Source organism: Trachypithecus francoisi, unplaced genomic scaffold (assembly GCF_009764315.1).
Source record: "Trachypithecus francoisi isolate TF-2019V2 unplaced genomic scaffold, Tfra_2.0 Lachesis_group3, whole genome shotgun sequence".
NCBI classification, from domain to species: domain Eukaryota; kingdom Metazoa; phylum Chordata; class Mammalia; order Primates; family Cercopithecidae; genus Trachypithecus; species Trachypithecus francoisi.
The window spans coordinates 14061656-14082066 of NW_022681468.1; the positions used below are offsets into that span (position 1 = coordinate 14061656).

Consider the following 20411-nt stretch of genomic DNA (forward strand, 5'->3'; position numbering starts at 1 on the left):
TAAATGCTACAAGCAGGGGTTATGAGTATCATGAGCTAACCCAATGTATAGGCTAGAGAAAAGGAAAAAGGGAGGAGGAAGTCAATGAGTGAGTGAGTAAGAATCCAAGGAAGACAGCACAGGGAGATGGAAAGGGGAAGACAGGAGCATCCACTGGAAAGAAGTGGCAAACACTAAGAATTACTTACAAGTGACTTCAGCTAGTTTCTGGTTCTATACACTAAAGTCCACCTGGAAAGGTGTTGTTTAATGGGGATGAAAAACCATTATTTTAGAAAAGAAAAATGCACATTTTTCTTTTATTTATGTATTTATAAAAAGATTTACACCAATCAGGCCTATAACATGTAAAAAGTAAATCTCTTTGCAAAGTTAAATATATGAAAATCCAAAAGCAGACTGAATTATCAAAAAGAAAACTTTTTATTTTTGTCACTAAATACAATTAGTTTCCCTGATTATAACCCATAATCAATGTCACCTAACATACAGATGGTCTGTACAGAGATAAACAACCCCAGCAGCTTTCTCTACATATATAAGACCACTGAACTCAGAAAAAGCAGAGCTTGTTAAATTATTGTCTGTTTTAGAAACTCTTACCATTTAAAGGAAATAGGAAGATTTAGGTAGAATACTTGTATAATAACTTAAAAAGTTAAAAGCTTATAGTGATAAAATAATCTTGTGCACTGTTCTCAGAAATTTTAGGCAACTGGCCTTCTTGCAGATCCCAAGTCTACAAAAAGACAACCAATCACAGCAACAACTGGGCTTGGTTCATTTGCCATATGGTTGGTCGTGGTGCATTTCTGGTGTATAAGTCAAGAGAACAATCATGACCCAGAGGTGGAGCAAAGCCTAGAGAAAGAAAAAGCAATTTGTGGATTAGCCAATAAACCAATCTTTACCAAAGGCCCACTGTACACTGAGGGCAGGCATTATGTCTTACCTGCCTCTATATCCCCTATGGGACACATGAAGGAATGAATGAAAGAAACAACTAAATGAGCTCAGTGCAATGGAGGGTAATAAAGACTTGCTGCTCCTACAGAATTCAGCTGAGAGGAGTAAGCCCTGAACTTTAACACATTCACAATATGCACGTGTATGCAAAATAATCAATCAGGTGATTATAATGCAGAGTGATTAAAACTGCTAGATACACATGAAGTTGGTTAGAAAACAGTTTTAGAACAGTTATAGTTGGTATTTTGAAAGAGAGTTTAACCAATGTTTGGTGAAGAAGAGATGGGAAAATATTCTAGATAGGAATAAAGTGTCAGGTTTCAGAGGTTGACCTAGGGCCCAGAACATGATCCACAGTGACAAATTTAATTCCCTCATGGCAGTACTGAAATGATACAAGATTCCATTTGTTCTTGTCGCCCAGGCTGGACTACAAAGCCTCACCACTTTGTAGTGTGCCAGAAATCACATCTCCTGGGCACTATCTCATGACAGTGCCTGTGTTACTCATAATCACTAACACCTGGGAAATCAACCCCTCTGGGGCATATTCTGAATGCTTTCTGATGGCATTCAATTTTTTTTGTACTCCCCATGCTTTTCTTCTTAAAAACTTGTTATTATGCTAGGTGCAGTAGCTCATGCCTGTTATCTCAGCACTTTGGGACGCTGCGGCGGGCAAATCACTTGAGGTCAGGAGTTCGAGATCAGCTTGGCCAACAGAGTGAAAACCCATCTCCTAAATACACAAAAATTGCCAACATAGTGAAAACCCATCTCCTAAACATACAAAAATTCCCTGGGTGCAGTGGCACGTGCCTGTACCCCCAGCTACTCAGGAGGCTGAGGCAGGAGAATCGCTTGAACCCGGGAGGCGGAGATTGCAGTGAGCCAAGATCATGCCACCGCACTCCAGTCTGGGTGACATAGCAAGACTCAGTCTCAGAACACAAAACAAAACAAAACAAAACAAAAATACTAAACCTGTTATTTAAAGGAATAACTCTTCCCTCTAGTGGATCACAGAGAAATTTCTTTTTAAAGAAAAGACATTTCATTTCGTTTTAAAGAAGTTTCTTTTCAAGAAAACAGCCCATCTTAATTCAACCCAACTACTTTTAGACATACCCACTCCAAATAGTAGCCTTCTTAGGCACACAGTACATGCAAAATGGCATCCCAAACTACCATAACCATTTTACTAGAGGCAAGAGATCTGGGAGAAAATAAATCAACCTTGAGGCTCTTTTAGAAAATAAAGCAAAACACATGAAAACAATTAAAGCAACTGTACAACATCAAGATAAAAAACTGTTTTGTATTCAAATTATTTTTATCATTAGAAGGGCTTTAAAATGGAGGTAACTATTAGACTGCATTTAAGTTAATTTCATTTGTAGGAAAAGTCTTTGAGGATTTATATTCTAGACATAATGAATTGTCAATTTATACTCTACCAAAATAAATCTTAATTACTAAAACTGAGTTCTCTCTTTCCCAACTGTCTGCTGGCTGGGTGCAGTGGTGCATGCCTGTTGTCCCAGCACTTTGGAAGGCCAAGGTGGAGGATCACTTGAGCCCAGAAGTTTGAGACCATCCTGGGCAACATGGTGAAACCCTATCTCTACAAAAAATACAAAAATTAGCTGGATGTGGTGGTGCATGCCTGTAGTCCCAGCTACTTAGGAGTCAAAGGTGGGAGGATGGCTCGAGCCTGGGAGGTAGAGGCAGCAGTAAGCCAAGATCGTACCACTGCACTCCAGCCTTGGCACAAGAGCCAGACCCTGTTTCAAAAAAAAAATTGATTGCTAAAACATCAATAAGATCAGCAGCCAAAAAAAAAACAAAAAACAAAAAACAAAAAACAAAAAACTAGTTAAAAATCAAATGCAGCATTGTTTTTTCAAACAAGTGTACTCACCATATATATAATTACAAAAACTCGCGCTATGGGGTATCTTCGGAGAAAAATTCCCAGGCGAATACTGTGCAGACACAGGTGTGGGGGAGAGAGGAGAGAGGAGAAGAGAGTCACACTCAAAACAAATCTTCCTGTGGTAATATCTAATGATGCTGACAAATTTCATTCATTTAAACTATGTGGCTACCACAGAAGAACAATTTTTATAGCAGACTGTTAAATGATTACTTGAAATAGTAATACAGAAATAGTAATATAGAAATGATAAAATGCTTTTATCATTATTGGGGCTTGGCTGTTAAACTTCAGCACAGGTATTTCTTTTAATTCTAGGGTCACAATTGCAGGATGCAAACTTGATCCCTCTCTAAATCTTTGTTTTTTTTTTTTTTTTGAGACAGAGTTTCACTCTTGTCGCCCAGGCTGGAGTGCAATGGCATGATCTCTGCCCACTGCAACCTCTGCTTCCTGGGTTCAAGCAATTCTCCAGCCTCAGCCTCCCGAGTAGCTGGGATTACAGGCATGCCGCTACCACCACACCTGGCTAATTTTTTTGTATTTTTAGTAGAAACAGGGTTTCACCATGTTGGCCAGGCTGCTCTCAAACTCCTGACCTCAGGTGATCCGCCTGCCTCAGCCTCCCAAAGTGGTGGGATTACAGACGTGAGCCACCACACCCAGCCTAAATCTTTTTTAGCGGAATTAAAGAAGTTACGAAAGATAAGGTGGGTGTCAACTATGTGATTGGGGAAAGAAGGAGTCTGGTTGGCATTAACCTGCAAATAGCTAATCTAGAAGCTTTTGCAGAGATACATGCTTCTAAAAGGTACAAAACTATAAAAACTCATGCATTTGAATAAATAGTGTGGAAGCAATATACTGTCCAGACCTATTACGCCTCTGCAACATTTTCTCCCCCTATCAAAACAGGTACATGTAGAAGCAAATACCCCTTTTTCTGCTTCTTTCATTGCCACTAGCACAATGTCTTGCACATAGGTTTTCAAACAACTATGTATGTTGAATAAATGAATAGTTGAACTAGATGTGCTTGATTTGGAGATAATGGCTGTGGCACCCTATTTTTGAGGCTTCAGTCATCTTGGTATATCATTCTTCTTATTTTTAATACAATAGCTCAATTCTGACACAAAAAGGTAAAAAAAGATTATGCCACAATTCATTAAAACTTTTCATTATAAACACTACAAAGAAAAAAGGCAGAGTAGGTTATTTAGACAAGAACCTTATCAAGGCTATATGTAAACTATTAAAGTTTTTTTTGATAAGGCAGATGTCTGCTAATATAAAAACTTACATATAAACATAAATTTTGTTATCTAGGTAAAATATATAATACAATGAGTACTGTTCAGTTATATATAGTAGCATCTTTTATTCTAATCACATGATAAAATTCTGGGATAAAACATTCAAATGGATACTTTTACATGAAGCAGAGGCTTTCTCAATAAAATCTAATGAAGTTTTTAAAAATAGAATTTATTATAGAAAGAAGAGATACAGTCAGGGTTAATCATCTTCAATAAAATGTAGGCATTGGCAGACCTCTTGACATAATTTCCTGACACTGAAATCTCATGAAAGGAGTAAGTCACTTTGTGAAAGTGTAATGTAACTGTAAAATAAATAAAAACATATATAAGTGTAAAATCTCATGAAAGGAGTAAGTCACTTTAAATATAGACTCTGTCTGATGGGAGTCACTGTGATTGAAACCCTGAAAAACATAAAAACAGCTGATGGTCCATCACTCATCCCTACTGGCTGTGCTTACCTAAACTGATCAATTGAACTAGCAGCTTTGCGAACTTTTCCGTACATTCCTGCCAGATTAGTTTCTGTGTCATTAAAAAGAACAGGAACATTTCGCAGACGAGTACCTGTTTAAATAAAAAAATAAATTAGTGTACTGACATAAAAATTAACTAAGACAATTATAATAGGAAATACACTGGATTACATGTGGAAGAAATTTTCAAGGGCAACTTTCTAAGCATCACCCCCAAGTAGATGAAACTATAAAGAAAGGACAGGTAAATCTGATGACATAAATGTTTAAACGTCCGTATCCACAACAAGAAAACTTTTTAAAATAAGATGATTTTAGCAAAAATTAAGAAATTTACAAATACTAAGTGTTAATGGGCCCTTTGTTCCCATGTGAGGAGGAGTGAGGCCGGGTGGTCTTTCCATGAAGCAGAGGACTCCCAAATGTGTACTCCAGCCCAGAGGCTTCCTCCCCTGCCAGACTCATCCAACTGCCTATTCCCTTCCATCTGCATGTCTAATAGGCACCCCAAAGCCTGCCTAACACTAGAATTTGGAGTTCTTGCCTTAGCTGTCAACCTGCCTCAGCTGCCATTTCCCTGTCTCAGGACATCACAGTTCCAATCCTTCCATTTGCTCAGGCCAAAACCCTTGACTCCTTTCTCTCAAACTCCGTACCTGATCTGCCAGCATAGTCTGTCAGCTCACCTTTAAAATAAATTCTCAGTCCACCCTCACAATCCCACTCAGTTCTAGACTGCCATCTCTCACATGGGTCACTGCAACGGCTACCCACCCACCTCTGGCCTCCCTCGCCCTGTCTCCCTGCTTCCGCTTTTAGCCCTTTGCAGTCTATTCTTGACACGGCAGTCAGAGGCAGCCTATTAAAGTGCAAGTCTGTCCCCCTCTCAAGATCCTTCAATGGCTTCCGACCTCATTCAGAGTAAACGTCCCCATATAGGCCTCAACAGCCTACTCCAAGCTCTCTGGATTCCTCTTACACAAGCGTCTTCTCCACTCAGTCTACTCCAGAGGCCCTGGCCTCCTTGTTGTTCCTGAAACATGCCAGGAACATGCCTGCCTCAGGGCCTTTGTGCCTGCTCTTTCTGCCTGGAACACTGTTTTTCTATGCCTCCTCATTGTTCACTATCTTACCTCCTTTGGGACTTTAAAGCAGTGAAACTTTTCAGTGAGGTCTTCCCTGTCCACCCTATTTAAATTACAATGCCATCGCCATACCTGGCACCCAGTATCTCTTAAACAATATTTTTTTGTTAAAAGAAATAAAGCCAAAGAACTGAGAAATTTGCTGAATGACAATTTGTAGACTTTATGAAGTTTCAAGACTAAAAATCTGATCTGTTGATGCTTATACTATCTTACACATTTTTTTATTACATACATTGGGAATCTATAGATTTCTTTATTAAAATTATAGAGCACAGATATGGTTATGCGCACCAGGTATTAGCTCTAATACTCGTAACTATTTACTAGAAGATTATTAAAGCAAATCTTGTTTCAAGTGTCCTGAAAGCTCCTCTCTACTGAACTTCTCGCCTTATCAGCATCTTCTTCTTAAGTATCTCAGACATTTCAATATAATTATCAATCCTCAGACTATTTTCCCCAAGTCTAATACCAGTGAGGAATATTAACTAGTCCATTATCTGGTTCACTAACAATACTAAACAGTGCATGGCCCAGGTCTCATATTAGAAAATTGAGTCCTTCATTAGATGAACTTTCTTTCAAATAAAAATGGTCCTTCTATAATTTTTCAAAACCATGTTTTAACGAAATGTTCTTTTGAGATTCCTTTTTTGGTTACCTTCACCACTGTCAATTCCAGACATATTAATCGCGGACCCATTACTACTGCTTCCAGAGGCGGAGTTCATCTGCTGCTCGAGGCGCTCCAGTTGAAAGACCAGGGAGTTCTTTTCTGTGCTGAGACTCTCCAGCATGGTCTGTTTCTGGATGAGAGTCTCTGTTAGCTGGTGGAGTCGATTTTCTAATTCAGACTGACTGCTATTGCTTAAAGTTTTATTGGTAAGCTGAAAGAGAAAGTGTTCACAAAATTGGTACATAAAATGAAAGTCCTACAATACAGAAATCACACTACTACATTTTCATAGGTAAACTGTGGCATTCATGGATTTCTCTAAACGCTATACTGACTCAACGTCTACAGAAGTGATTTTCAAAAACAGTGGGGTCATGAAATCAATTTGGTGGGTCAAAATCAGCATCTAAAAAAATGCAATAGAATAGAATGGGACATATTCTGATATTTATGTAACACATAGTATATAAAAGTATAATTTTGTGAAACTCCTGTTTTGGTTTTGTACATGTAAGTGCATGTGAGTATTGAGACAGGATGTAAACTGTATTTCTTACTGAGGCATCACGGTCAAAATATTTCAAAGCATGGGTTTAGAGGACACAATCCATACTTTTCAATGGGGATTCAAAAGCCTCTATCATTCAACAGTTATGGTGTAGTGCAAAGATCACACTCTGAGGTTTTCATCTCTGCTCTGCAATTTTCAAGCTATTTGACTTCGGGTAAATTGCTGTACTTCTCTGAATCTATTTCCTCATCTGTACGTGAAGATGACAGCACCTGTTGCACATGGTATTTAGCGACAGTAAATGATAGTTGTCCTAGAAGGCTCTGGCTGAAAGTTGGTACTTAACAACTTCCTTCGTTCCATGTTCTATCTGGTAGTGTCTATGTCTGTCACCATCTCCCTCTACTCTCATCCAGCCTCTGCTTTGCCAGCCACATTTCCTCTATTTGGAAACAGTCCTCTTCTCTTATCTAGGCTCCACCTGCCTTTCTTTCTTATAAATCCTTTACAGCACTCCCCACAAATTCAGCACACCACAACAAATAACTACCAGATGGAATTAGATTGAATATAAACTAAGATTTACTACTTTAAAAAGAATGCTCCATTTTAATATTGCACTGTGATCCCCTAATCAACATACTTCATACTCTTTGTTGAAGTCCTCTCCAATCACTCTAGCCCAGGTTAATCTTAGCCTTCTTGGTAAGTGTCTTGGTATTTATCAGTCACTCCGATAACGCTGTTTTATGGGAGTCAATTTCGCCTCCTCAATGAAACTGTAAGTCAGCTTCATGTGGGTAAGAATCATTGTCTACATCAATACAGGTTTGAAAAAAGTTTGATCTAAGTTTAAAATCCCAGCTCTGACATTTCCTAGCTACAATATCTTGGGAAAGCTATTAAATCTGAGCCTATTTCCTTGTTCATGGATACGATGTTTACTTAAATTAATATATAAAACACCTAACATGCTACCTGTCATATGGCAGGCACTTAAAAAATTAGCTTCCTTTCTTATGAATTCTTTACAGCACTCCCCACAAATTAAGCACACAACAAATAACAACTAGATGGAATTTCAGTATAAACTAAAGTTTACTATTTTTAAAAGAATGCTCAATTTTAGGATTGTACTATGATCCCCTAATCAACATACCTCAAGATTTCTTAATCAAGGTAAAATCTATATAGTGAAATACCCAGGTATTAAGCATAAAATGAATTGTGACAAATGTTTGATGGCATAGCCAACATCCAGATCAAAACAAAGAATATTTCCATCACCCTAGACAACCACTATTCTGATTTCTATTACCAGAATTTAGTTTTGCCTATTCTTGAATTTCTTATGAGTGGAATCACATAGTATGAATCCTTTTGCATATGGCTTTAAAAAAAAAAATTCATCTGAGTTGTGTTAGTTTGCCGAATGGTGTGCAATTTGTTTATCCATTAGGGGCTGATAGACATTTGAGTTGTTTCCAATTTGGGCTATTTATGAACAAGTATGTTATAAATATTCATGTACAAGTCTTCTTGTGGTCATACGTCTTCATTTACACTGGGTAAACACCTAAGGTCACAGGTTAGATGTATGTTAGCCTTATCAGAAATAGCCAGTTTTCCAAAGTGGTTGTGCTGCTGTGCACTTCTACCAGCAGCGGGTGAGAGTTCCAGCTGCACCACATCCTCACCAACACGTGCTACTGCCAATCTTTTCCATTTCAGCCATTCTAGTGGGTGTGTGGTAGTATACCTTAGTGATGACTCTGAGCACCTATTCACATGCTTATTTCATCATTCATACACAGGCACACCTCAAAGATAATATGGGTTTGGTCCACTGGAATAAAGTGAATATTGCAATAAAGTCAGTCACATGAATTTTTTGGTTTCTCAGTGCATATAAAAGTTATAGTTAGCCCAGGTGTGGTGACTCACGCATGTAATTCCAGCACTTTGGGAGGTCAAGGTAGGACTGCTTTAGTCCAGGAATTCAAAACCAGCTTGGGCAATATATTAAGACCCCACCTCTACAAAAATTTTACAAATTAGCCAAGTGTGGTGGCGCATGCCTGTAGTCCCAGCTCCTCGGGGGCGGCTGAGGTGGGAGGACCACTAGAGCCTGGGAGGTCGAGGCTGTAGTGAGCTGCCATCGCACCACTGCACTCCAGCCCAGGTGACAAAGCAATATCCTGTCTCCAAAAACAACAACAACAAAAAGCTGTATTTACAATATACTGTAGTGTATTAAGAGTGCAGTAGCATTATGTCTAAAATAACAATGTGCATATTTTAAATCAGGGATGTCCAATCTTTTGGCTTTCCTGGGCCCCAGTGGAAGAATTATCTTGGGCCACACATAAAATACACTAACACTAATGATAGCTAATGAGGTAAAAAAAAAAAAAAAAAATCACAAAAAAATCTCATAATGATTTAAGTTTACGAATTTGTGTTGGGTTGACTATGGGTCGGACAAGTTTGCTTTTTTTTTGAGACGGAGTTTCACTCTGCCGCCCAGGCTGGAGTGCGATGGTGTGATCTCGGCTCACTGAAACCTCTGCCTCTCGGGTTCAAGTGATTCTCCTGCCTCAGCCTCCTGAGTAGCTGGGATTACAGATGCCTGCCACCATGCCTGGCTAATTTTGTATTTTTAGTAGAGATGGGGTTTCACCATGCTGGTCAGGCTGGTCTCGAACTCCTGACCTCAGATGATCCACCCGCCTCAGCCTCCCAAAGTGCTGGGATTACAGGTGTGAACTACCACAACCGGCCCACGCTTGCTTTAAATAAACACGCTAACCATCATTTGAGCCTTCAGTGAGTCCTAATCTTTTTGTTGATGGAGAGTCTTGCCTTGATGTTGATGGCTGCTGACTGATCAGAATGGTGGCTGCTGAAGGCTGGGGGTGGATGTGGTAATTTCTTAAAATAAGATAACAACAAAGTTTGTCACATTGATGGATTCTTCCTTTCACGAAAGATTTCCCAGTAGCATGTAACAATGCTTGATAGTATTTTACTCACAGCAGAACATCTTTCAAAACTGGAGTCAATCCTTTCACACCCTGCCACTGCTTCATCAACTAAGTTAATGTAGTATTCTAAATTCTTTGTTGTCATTTCAACAATGTTCACAGGATCTTCACCAAAAGTGGATTCCATTTTAAGAAACCACTTTCTTAGCTCATCAGTAAGAAGCAATTCCTCATCTGTTCAAGTTTTATAATGAGATTGCAGCAATTTAGCCACATCTTCAGGCTCCATTTCTAATTCTAGTTCGCTGGCTATTTCTACCACATGTGCAATTACTTCCTCCAATGAAGTCTTGAACTCCTCAAAGCCATCCTTGAGGGTTGGAATCAGTTTCTTCCACACTCCTGTTAATGTTGATATTTTGGCCTCCTCCCATGAATCACAAATGTTCTTAATGGCATCTAGTGTAGTGAATCCTTTCCAGAAGGTTCTCAATTGACTGTGCCTCAAGATCCAATTGAGGAATCTATGGCAGTAATAGCCTTATAAAAAGTATGTCTTAAGCGATAAGACTCACCAGGCATGGTGGCTCACTCCTGTAATCTAGGCACTCTCGGAGGCTGAGAGGGGAGGATTACTTGAGCCTAGGAGTTTAAGACCAGCCTGGGGAACATAGTGAGACCTAATTTCTTTTTTTTTTTTTTTTGTTGAGACGGAGTCTCGCTCTGTCGCCCAGGCTGGAGTGCAGTGGCCGGATCTCAGCTCACTGCAAGCTCCGCCTTCCGAGTTTACGCCATTCTCTCGCCTCAGCCTCCCGAGTAGCTGGGACTACAGGCGCCCGCCATCTCGCCCGGCTAATTTTTTGTATTTTTTTAGTAGAGACGGGGTTTCACCGTGTTAGCCAGGATGGAGTGAGACCTAATTTCTAAAAACAATAAACAAAATTAGCTAGGTGTGGTAGCTTACACTTGCAATCCCAGCCACTTGGGAAACTGAGGTTGGAGGATCACTTGAGCCCAGGAGGTGGAGGTTACAGTGAGCCAAAATCACACCACTGCATTCCAGTCTGGGTGACAGAGTGGGACCTTGTCTCAAATTAACTGGTCAGGTGCAGTGGCTCATGCCTGTAATCCCAGAACTTTCGGAGGTTGAGGCAGGTGGACTGCTTGAGGCCAGGAGTTCGAGACCAACCTGGCCAACATGGCAAAACCCCATCTCTACCAAAAATACAAAAATTAGCCCACTGTAGTGGCACACACCAGTAATCCCAGTTACTTGGGAGACTCAGGCACAAGAACTGCTTGAACCCAAGAGGCAGAGGTTGCAGTGAGCTGAGATCAGGCCACTGCACTCCAGTCTGGGCAACAGAACCAGGCTCTGTCTCAAGAAATAAAAATAAGAAAGTTAATTAATTTAATTAAATAATGAGACTTGAAAGTCAAAATTATACCTTGGGCTGCCAAATGGATATTATATTAGCAGGTATGAAAACAACATTAATCTCCTTGTACAGCTCTATTAGAGTTCTTGGGTGACCAGGAGTGTTGTCAATAAGCAGTAATGTTTTAAAAGGAATCTTTTATTCTGAGCAGTAGGTCTCAACAGTGAGCTTAAAATACTCAATAAACCATGCTGTGAACAGATGTGCTGTCACTCAGGCTTTGTTGTTCCCTGTACAGAGCACAGGCGGCACAGATTGAGCATCATTCTTAAGAGTCTTAGGATTTGCAGAATTGTAAATGAGCACTGGCTTTAACTCAAAGTCACCAGCAGCATGAGCCCCTAACAAGAGAGTCAGCCTGTCCTCTGAAGCTTTGAATCCAGGCATTGATTTCTCCTCTCCAGCTATGAAAGTCCTAGATAGCATTTTCTTCCAATAGAAGGCTGTTTCATCTACATTGAAAATCTATTGTTTAGTGCAGCCATTTTCATCAATGATCTTAGCTAGATCTCCCAGATAACTTGCAGCAGTTTCTCCATTAGCACTGGCTGCTTCACTTTGTATTTTCACATTTAGGAGATGGCTTCTTTCCTTATGCCTCATAAACCAAACCTCTGCTAACTTCAAACTTCTCTTCTGCAGCTTCCTCACCTCTCTTAGCCTTCATAGAATTGAAGAAAGTTAGGGCCTTGCTCTGGATTAGGCTTTGGCTTAAAGGAACGTTGTGGCTGGTTTGATCTATCCAGACCACTCAAACTTTCTCCTTGTCAGCAATAAGGCTGTTTGGCTTTCTTATCATTCGTGTGTTCACTAGAGTAGCACTTTTAATTTCCTTCAAGAACTTTTCCTTTGCATTTAAAACTTGGCTAACTGGTGCAATAGGCCTAGTCTTTGGCCTATCTTGCCTTTTGACATACCTTCCTCACTAAGCTTAATCATTTCCAGCTTTTCACTTAATGCGAGAAACATGTGACTCTTCCTTTCACTTGAACACCTAGAGGCCACTGTAGATTTATTAATTGGCCTAATTTCAATATTGCTGTGTCTCAAAGACTAGAAAGGCCTGAGGACAGGGAAAGAGATGTGGGAATGGCCAGTTGATGGAGCTGTCAGAACACACACATTTATGGATTAAGTTCACTGTCTTATGTGGGTGCAGTTTGTAGTGCTCCAAATACAATTACAATAGTTACATGAAAGGTCACTGATCACAGATCACCACAACAGATATAATAAAAAAAATCAGAAATATTGTGACAATTACCAAAATGTGACACAGACATGAAGTGATCATATGCTGTTGGAAAAATGGTGTGGATAGACTTGCTTGATGCAGGGTTGCCACAAACTTTCAATTTGGTAAAAATGCAGTATCTGCAAACTGCAATAAAGAGAAATGCAATAAAACAAGGTATTTTTTTTCTTCTTTTTGGAAGGGTCTATTCAAGTCTTTTACCTATTTAAAAGAAATGGCTGTGTACCTTATTATTAAGAGTTCTTATCCTGGTTATAAATCCTTTATCAGATATATGTATATACATAGAGAGAGTAATATTATCTCCCAGTCTGTGGCTTACCTGTTTTCATTTTTATAATGATGTCTTTTGAAGAGAAGAAAATTTTAATTTTTATGAATAGCAATTTATCATTTTCTTCTACAGTTAGTGCTTTTTGTATCTTCTCTAAGAAATCTGTCAGCCTGAAAATTGCACAACGATTCTCCTATACTTTCTCCTAGCCGCTTTATAGCTTAGAGCTTAGCATCATCTCAAATTAATTTTTGGTAACTTTACAAGTCTAATTAGGGGATAAAAATAAAGGTTCATGTTTTTCTCTGTATGTTTTCATCTACTCCCATGCAATATTTTCTTTTTTTTGAGATAGAGTCTGGCTGTGTCACCCAGACTGGAGTGTAGCGGCACAATCTGGGCTTACTGCAACCTCTGCCTTCTGGGTTCAAGTGATTCTCCTGTCTCAGCCTCCCAAGTAGCTGGGATTACAGGTCCGCATCACATGCCCAGTTAATTTTTTTGTATTTTCAGTAGAGACAGGGTTTTGCTATGTTGGCCTGACTAGTCTTGACCTCCTGGCCTCAAGTGATCTGCCCACCTTTGCCTCCCAAAGTGCTGGGATTACAGGCGCGAAAAATGAAAAAATATTCAAACTGGCAACCTATTTTTTTTTAACTTACATGCAGAAAGCCCAAAAGTAATATGATAAGCATAATTCTTTATTGTGCATTCAGAATAAATCTTACTCCAATGTGTGATTTTTTTTTTTTGGCAATGTATCAAGATGTTGCTCTCTTTTCAAATTGTACAAGTTAACTTAATTCTATGGGAGAAAGGTTTTCTGTCTTCTAATTTGATGAAAAACCTTTAAGAGAAATCTTCCTATGGTTCTTTCTTTCTTTTTAAGAAACAAAGTCTCTCTCTGCTGCCCATGCTAGAGTATAGTGGGGTGATCATAGCTCACTGCAGCCTTGAACTCCTGGGCTCATGTGACCCTCATGTCTTAGCCTCCCAAGTAGCTGGGACTTACAGGTACATGCCACCATGCACCTAATTAAAAATATTTTTTAGAGATGAGGGTCTCACTATGTTGCCCAGGCTGATCTTGAACTCCTGACCTCAAGTGATCTCCCTGCCTCAGCCTCCCAAGTAGTTAGGACTATAGGCATAAGCCACCCTATGGTTAATTTTTTTTTTTTGAGACAGTGTCTCACTCTGTCACTCAAGGTGGAGTGTAGTGGTGCACTGAGAGCTCACTGCAGCCTTGACCTCCCAGGCTCAAGTGATCCTCTGATATCAGCCTCTAAGTAGCTGGGACTACAGGTGTGTGCCACCACGCCTAATTTTTTTACTTTTTGTAGAGACAAGGTCTCACTATATTGCCCAGGCTGGTCTCAAACTGCTGAGCTCAAGCACTCCTCCTGACTTGGTCTCCCAAAGTGTTGGGATTTCAAGCATGAACTACCTCACCTGGCCTAATTCTTGATTAACAAAAATGGTGCAATACTTCAGATACAGTAGATACTCAATAAATATTTAGCAAATATAGAAATGTTTAAGGATTAAACCAGTTGGTAGTTTTTGCTTCTTCTTTTCTTTGACTTTCTGCTAGCACATCATGTTACCATTTATAAGTATTTCACAAAATAGGCAAGGGAAGAAGGGAATGCTTAAATCAGTGCGATGTTCTCAACTCTTATAAAAAATAAGTCCTGGCTAACACGGTGAAACCCCATCTCTACTAAAAACACAAAAAATTAGCCGGGCGTGGTGGCAGCACCTGTAGTCCCAGCTACTCGGGAGGCTGAGACAGGAGAATGGTGTGAACCCAGGAGGCGGAGCTTGCAGTGAGCCGAGATCGCACCACTGCGCTCCAGCCTGGGCGACAGAGTCAGACTCCGTCTCAAAAAAAAAAAAAAAAGAAAAAGAAAAATTAAGACAAAATATTTCAAAACATTTCAAATTATGGACTACTATCAAGTCTGGAAACTTAAAAGACCAAAATTATTTGACTTTTCATAGTTCAAACTAAGCCATTAACTAAAAAATAAAGAATAAATCTTTATGTAAATTATTCAAATTATTATTAAGTCCATTAAATCAATCATCTAAACCTAAAGAAGGAAAGGACAACTACAATTACAGGGAACGTGAATGCATGAGTCTATCAACTAATGATAAAGGCTTTGGTAAGTCTGGGTGGCAGGCACATGAGTGTCATTATTTTCTGTATGTTTTACATTTTCAGGGTTAAAAAAAGATCTTGGTGACTTTATGGAACACTGATTGACCATTAATAGGAAGATTTATCATTACATTTTTCTTAGGAAAATGAAATCACAATTATGAAACTGGCAATCAGTGTACCCACACTGAAGTCCAAAGGTCTGAAATTCCGGGGTAATTCTCATCTACTTGGTGACTCTGGCTACAAGATACTTCCATAAGAAGCAAATCATAGAACAGAGCAAATGTAGACTCAAATGGCATTAGATGAAATTTCTATACCAGGTTGAAAAGAACTTATGCCACCACTGTTACAACAGAACTCAGGTGAAAACATGGGGAAAGGTTTTACTGTATCCTTCTGTAAAAAATGTAGCTTTTCCAGTGGCATCTTTTCATAAGCTGTGAATAGTGATTCATACCTGATTCCTGAGTTTTTGAATTTCTTCTTCTCGATCTTTAATTCTGCTTTGCAATGTGTTCTTTGTTCGATAAAGATCTTCTTCTATATAGTGGAACTCCTACAAAGTGAGGCACAAACAAAACAGAAGTGAAATAAGTGTACCCTATTCCATCCTCAGTACCTAAATCAGTGCCTGGCACATGGTAGACAATCGGTATGTGCTGAGCATATAACTCAGTGTATAACTGACTGTATAACTGAGTGTATTATACAATGAATATATAACTGAGTGAATAACAGACTTGGATGGGTCTGATGAAAAGTTAGCACTTCAGTATGTATTGTAAACAAAGGCTTGTAATAAATATTAACAGTGTAAATAATCAGAAAACAAAAAAATGTTTATCTTGTAGTAATGAGGAAGAATGGATAATCTCTTCAAGAATCTCAGGTATACAGCATTAATATGACAACAAACTGGAAAAATATTCATAAAATGTATGATAAAGATCAATATAATGTTCATAAAATAGACTAAAAACACAAACCAGGAACATTTTAAAAAGAGGGAAAGTATGTGAGACAAAGAAAAACAATAATTCAGTAAGGTGGCAGAATACAAAATAATACATAAAAATCAATAGTTTTATATAAAGCAGTTAGAAGATATGAGAACAAGGCCCCAATAAATAATAGTAACAAAAACAAATTTAACAACAGATGTGTAAAACATATATAAAGAATACTTTAAAACATTTTTAAAGGGTACAAAAAATACTGGAACATATAAAAAGTTGTACCATATTCTTAGGAATATAACATCATAAAGATGTCAATTCTCCTCTGATTAATTCATAAGTTTGACATCATCTGTACAAAAACAAAAGCTGTTTTTTTTTTTTTTTTTTAACTACGTAAAGTTATTCCAGAATTCATATGGAAAACTGTAAGAAGGAAAAGCCAGGTTGGGCATGGGAGCTCACACCTGTAATTCTAGCACTTGGGGAAGCTGAAGTGGGTGAATTGCTTGAGCCCAGGAGTTCAAGACCAGCCTGAGCAACATAGTGAGACCTCATCTCTACAGAATATAAAAAAATTAGCTGGGCTTGGTGGTGCGTGCCTGTAATCCCAGCTACTCAGGAGGTTGAGGTGGGAGGATTACCTGAGCCTGAGGAGGTTGAGGCTGCAGTGAGCTGTGACTGCACCACTGCACTCCAGCCTGGGTGACAGAGTGAGATCCTGGCTCAAAAAAAAAAAAAAAAAAAAGGAAAAAGAAAAGCCAGAATCTCTGAAAAGGAGAATGGGTCATAAAGACATTAAAACATATAAAATCTCAAAAATTAAAAGCAATGTGGTACTGACGCATAAACAGACAAACTGACTAATAGGAGAGAATAAAAGTCCAGAAGCAGATCTAGATACCTTGAGAATTTTAGGACATGATAAAGGTGACAAATCAATAAACATTTTTAAAAATGATACTAGGAAAACAGCCATATGGAAGAAAATTAGGTTGGATCTGTAGCTCACCTCACACATCAGAGTAAATTCCTAATAAATCAAAGATTTATATGCAAAAAATGAAACCAAAAAAGTACTAGAAGAAAACTACAGAGGCAAATTTCTTCATAATTTCAGAAAGAGGAACACTGTGACTGAAAATCCAGAAGCCTTGGTAGAAAAGAATGATAAAGTTGACTACACAAAAATCAACTTCTGGCCGGCTGTGGTGGCTCACACCTGTAATCCCAGCACTTTGGGAGGCTGAGGCAGGTGGATCACTTGAGGTCAGGAGTTCAAGACCAGCCCTTGGCCAACATGGTGAAACCCCGTCTCTACTAAAAATACAAAAATTAGCCAGGCATAGTGGTGAACGTCTGTAATCCCTGCTACTCAGCAGGCTGAGGCAGGAGAACTGCTTCAACTCAGGAGGCGCAGGTTGCAGTGAGCTGAGATCGCACCAGTGCACTCCGGCCTGGGTGAAAGAGTGACACTCCGTCTCAAAAAAAAAAAAAAAAAAAAATCAACTTCTGCATGACAATAACACAAAATAAAAACCCTATGCAAACTAAAACACAAATGACAAGCTGGGAAAAATTATTTGCAATTCATATTACAGACAGAAGGCTCATCTCCCCAAAAAGGCTAATACCTCCAAACTCATTAACAACTGCACTAATGCACTGTTCGTTTGTAGAATGGATCACTCAGAGTCAGCTCAGAATCTAACAGTCAAGTGCATGCCAATCCAAAAATGTGTCCAAATCACTGAAATACAACGTAGAACAGAGAAAAAGGAGTAACTGGAGTTACTGAGTACTTTCAAAAGCTTTATGCTTAACCGCTTAACTGTGAAGAGAGTGAAGAGTAAAGCAGCAGTTCGGGAGCTAGCTGAACAAGTAAAGGTGATATGGCAGCACATTGCTAGAGACTCCGTTAAACATTTAGCTCAAGTTGTTCATCTCACAAATGGAAAAAAATCAAGAGAGATGAGAAAAGAGATTATGAGAAAGGTAACTAGAGTAGGAGAATTACACTTTACAAGGTTTGTCTGCTTTCTTTTAAGTTCTAGGCAAGTACAAAACTTAAGGTTGGTATTACTTAAATTAATAAGAAGCACTAAAGGACTCTTCAATTGCAAGATTAAACACTTTCCATCTGGAACATCTGATTACTGAATAAATAGCCCATAGCTACATGAAGCTCCATTTTCTTCTACTTAACTCCCTCATTTTAAAAAGGCACTGGGAAGAGGTACAGTAAAAACCATCTACCACAATAAAATGAAAATTATCTCATTAAGCATCAAGAACATTAAATTGTTGCCTTTAAATATATAATAGTCCCTTGAATAAATTAAAATGCAATTTCTGAAAGGATAGCTAATCTCATAACTAAATTATCTAAAACTGCCTATGACATACCCTGCAGGCTGTTACTTGGTGAGTTTTTCACTGAGTACTCAGGAAACAGATTTGAAGTACAACTTTCATAATAAAAAACATTTCTCTGAGAAGAGAACCAGTTTCAGAAGTAATAAGTCCTAATGAAAAATGTCTTTAAAGAATTTAAATACACAAAGATGGAAACATTAACAGTAAAGCACTGAGAATTATAAGAATAGTTTTCTCGTCTGTAAAATAAAGAGAATAGTAGTGATTTACTTATGAGTAGGAAATAAGATAATATGTACTAAATGCCTGTAACAATGTTGTCACTTACTAAATTAGTGATGCTATTAACATTAGATATAGAACTTTATTCTGAAAATGTGGCTACATTTAACTGTGTTAATATTGAAACTATTATATGAGTACATTAAAATAATTTGGCTTGGGAGCATACAACTGTAAATTGAACAATGAAATATAATTTTAAACATGATTTGTTAGAAGAGTCTGTATAAGACTTTTTTCTCAAGCAGAAAGAACAGTTAATATGGTACTAACATTGTATCTGTATTTTTATTAAATAATATTTACTGTTGTTCCTAGAAAGCACAAATGCAATAAACTATGAAAACCAACCGATGAATATAATATGTTTTGAAGTTTTCTATACTAGGAGATATAATAAAATACAGACAGGGTAACAGAAAGCATTCTGGGCTCAGAAACAGGACACCTTGGTTCTATTCCATCTTTAATTAGTTGTACCAGGCAAGTGCCATCACCATTCTGTGCCTCCATTTCTCATCTGTTAAGAAACAAAAATCAAGGAAGATGGTGTAGGGAAAAGAAAGAGAGATCAGACTGTTACTGTGTCTCTGTAGAAAAGGAAGACATAAGAAACTCCATTTTGACCTGTACCCTGAACAATTGCTTTGCCCTGAGATGCTGTTAATCTGTAACTCTGTGCCCCAACCTTGAGCTCACAAAAACATGTGTTGTATGGAATCAAGGTTTAAGGGATCTAGGGCTGTGGAGGAAGTGCCTTGTTAACAACATGTTTACAGGCAGTATGCTTGGTAAAAGTCATTGCCATTCTCCATTCTTGATAAACCAGGGGCACAATGCACTGTGGAAAGCCACAGGGACCTCTGCCCTGGAAAGCCAAGTATTGACCAAGGTTTCTCCCCATGTGATAGCCTGAGATATGGCCTTGTGGGATGGGAAAGACCTGACCGTCCCCCAGACCGACACCCGTGAAGGGTCTGTGCTGAGGATGATTGGTAAAAGAGGAAGGCCTCTTGCAGTTGAGATAAGAGGAAGGCCTCTTTCTCCTGCCTGCCCCTGGGAACTGAATGTCTCGGTATAACACCCGATTGTACATTGTTCTATTCTGAGATAGGAGAAAAACCACCCTGTGGCGGGAGGTGAGACATGTTGGCAGCAATGCTGCTCTGTTACTCTTTACTCCACTGATGTTTTGGTGAGAGAAGCATAAATCTGGCCTATGTGCACATCCAGGCATAGTACCCTCCCTTGAACTTATTTGTGACACAGATTCCTTTGTTCACATGTTTTCTTGCTGACCTTCTCCCCACTATCACCCTGCTCACCCACCGCATTCCTCTTGCTGCAATAGTGAAAATAGTAATCAATAAATACTGAGGGAACTCAGAGACCGGTGCCGGTGCAGGTCCTCTGCATGCTGAGCACTGGTCTCCTGGGCCCACTGTTCTTTCTCTATACTTTGTGTCTTATTTCTTTTCTCAGTCGCTTGTCCTACCTGACAAGATATACCCACAGGTGTGGAGGGGCAGGCCACCCCTTCAGATGGGATGGGAAGGCAGGAGGAACTTGTGGGGTAACCCTGAGCTCATACTCTAAAAATTTCAGTAAGCTGCTTTGCTGGGAGGTCTCCTCAT

General features: G+C 38.9%; 1 protein-coding gene across 3 annotated transcripts in view; it reads right to left on the bottom strand.

Annotated features, from left to right (window-relative positions):
- Positions 1 to 269: 269 nt before the first annotated feature.
- The window catches only part of GOLGA5 (golgin A5), a 41431-nt gene continuing 21289 nt past the window's right edge, over positions 270 to 20411 (bottom strand). For 2 of the 3 annotated variants that reach the window (XM_033191529.1, XM_033191528.1), the window contains exons 9-13: positions 15621 to 15719; positions 6513 to 6738; positions 4689 to 4794; positions 2891 to 2954; positions 270 to 861 (exon numbers count right to left, since the gene is read on the bottom strand). In XM_033191529.1, coding sequence (XP_033047420.1) covers positions 781 to 861; positions 2891 to 2954; positions 4689 to 4794; positions 6513 to 6738; positions 15621 to 15719 — 576 coding nt within the window. In that variant the 3' untranslated portion in view covers positions 270 to 780. The remainder of the gene's footprint in view (positions 862 to 2890; positions 2955 to 4688; positions 4795 to 6512; positions 6739 to 15620; positions 15720 to 20411) is intronic. The other variant, XM_033191530.1, reaches the window with a different exon arrangement.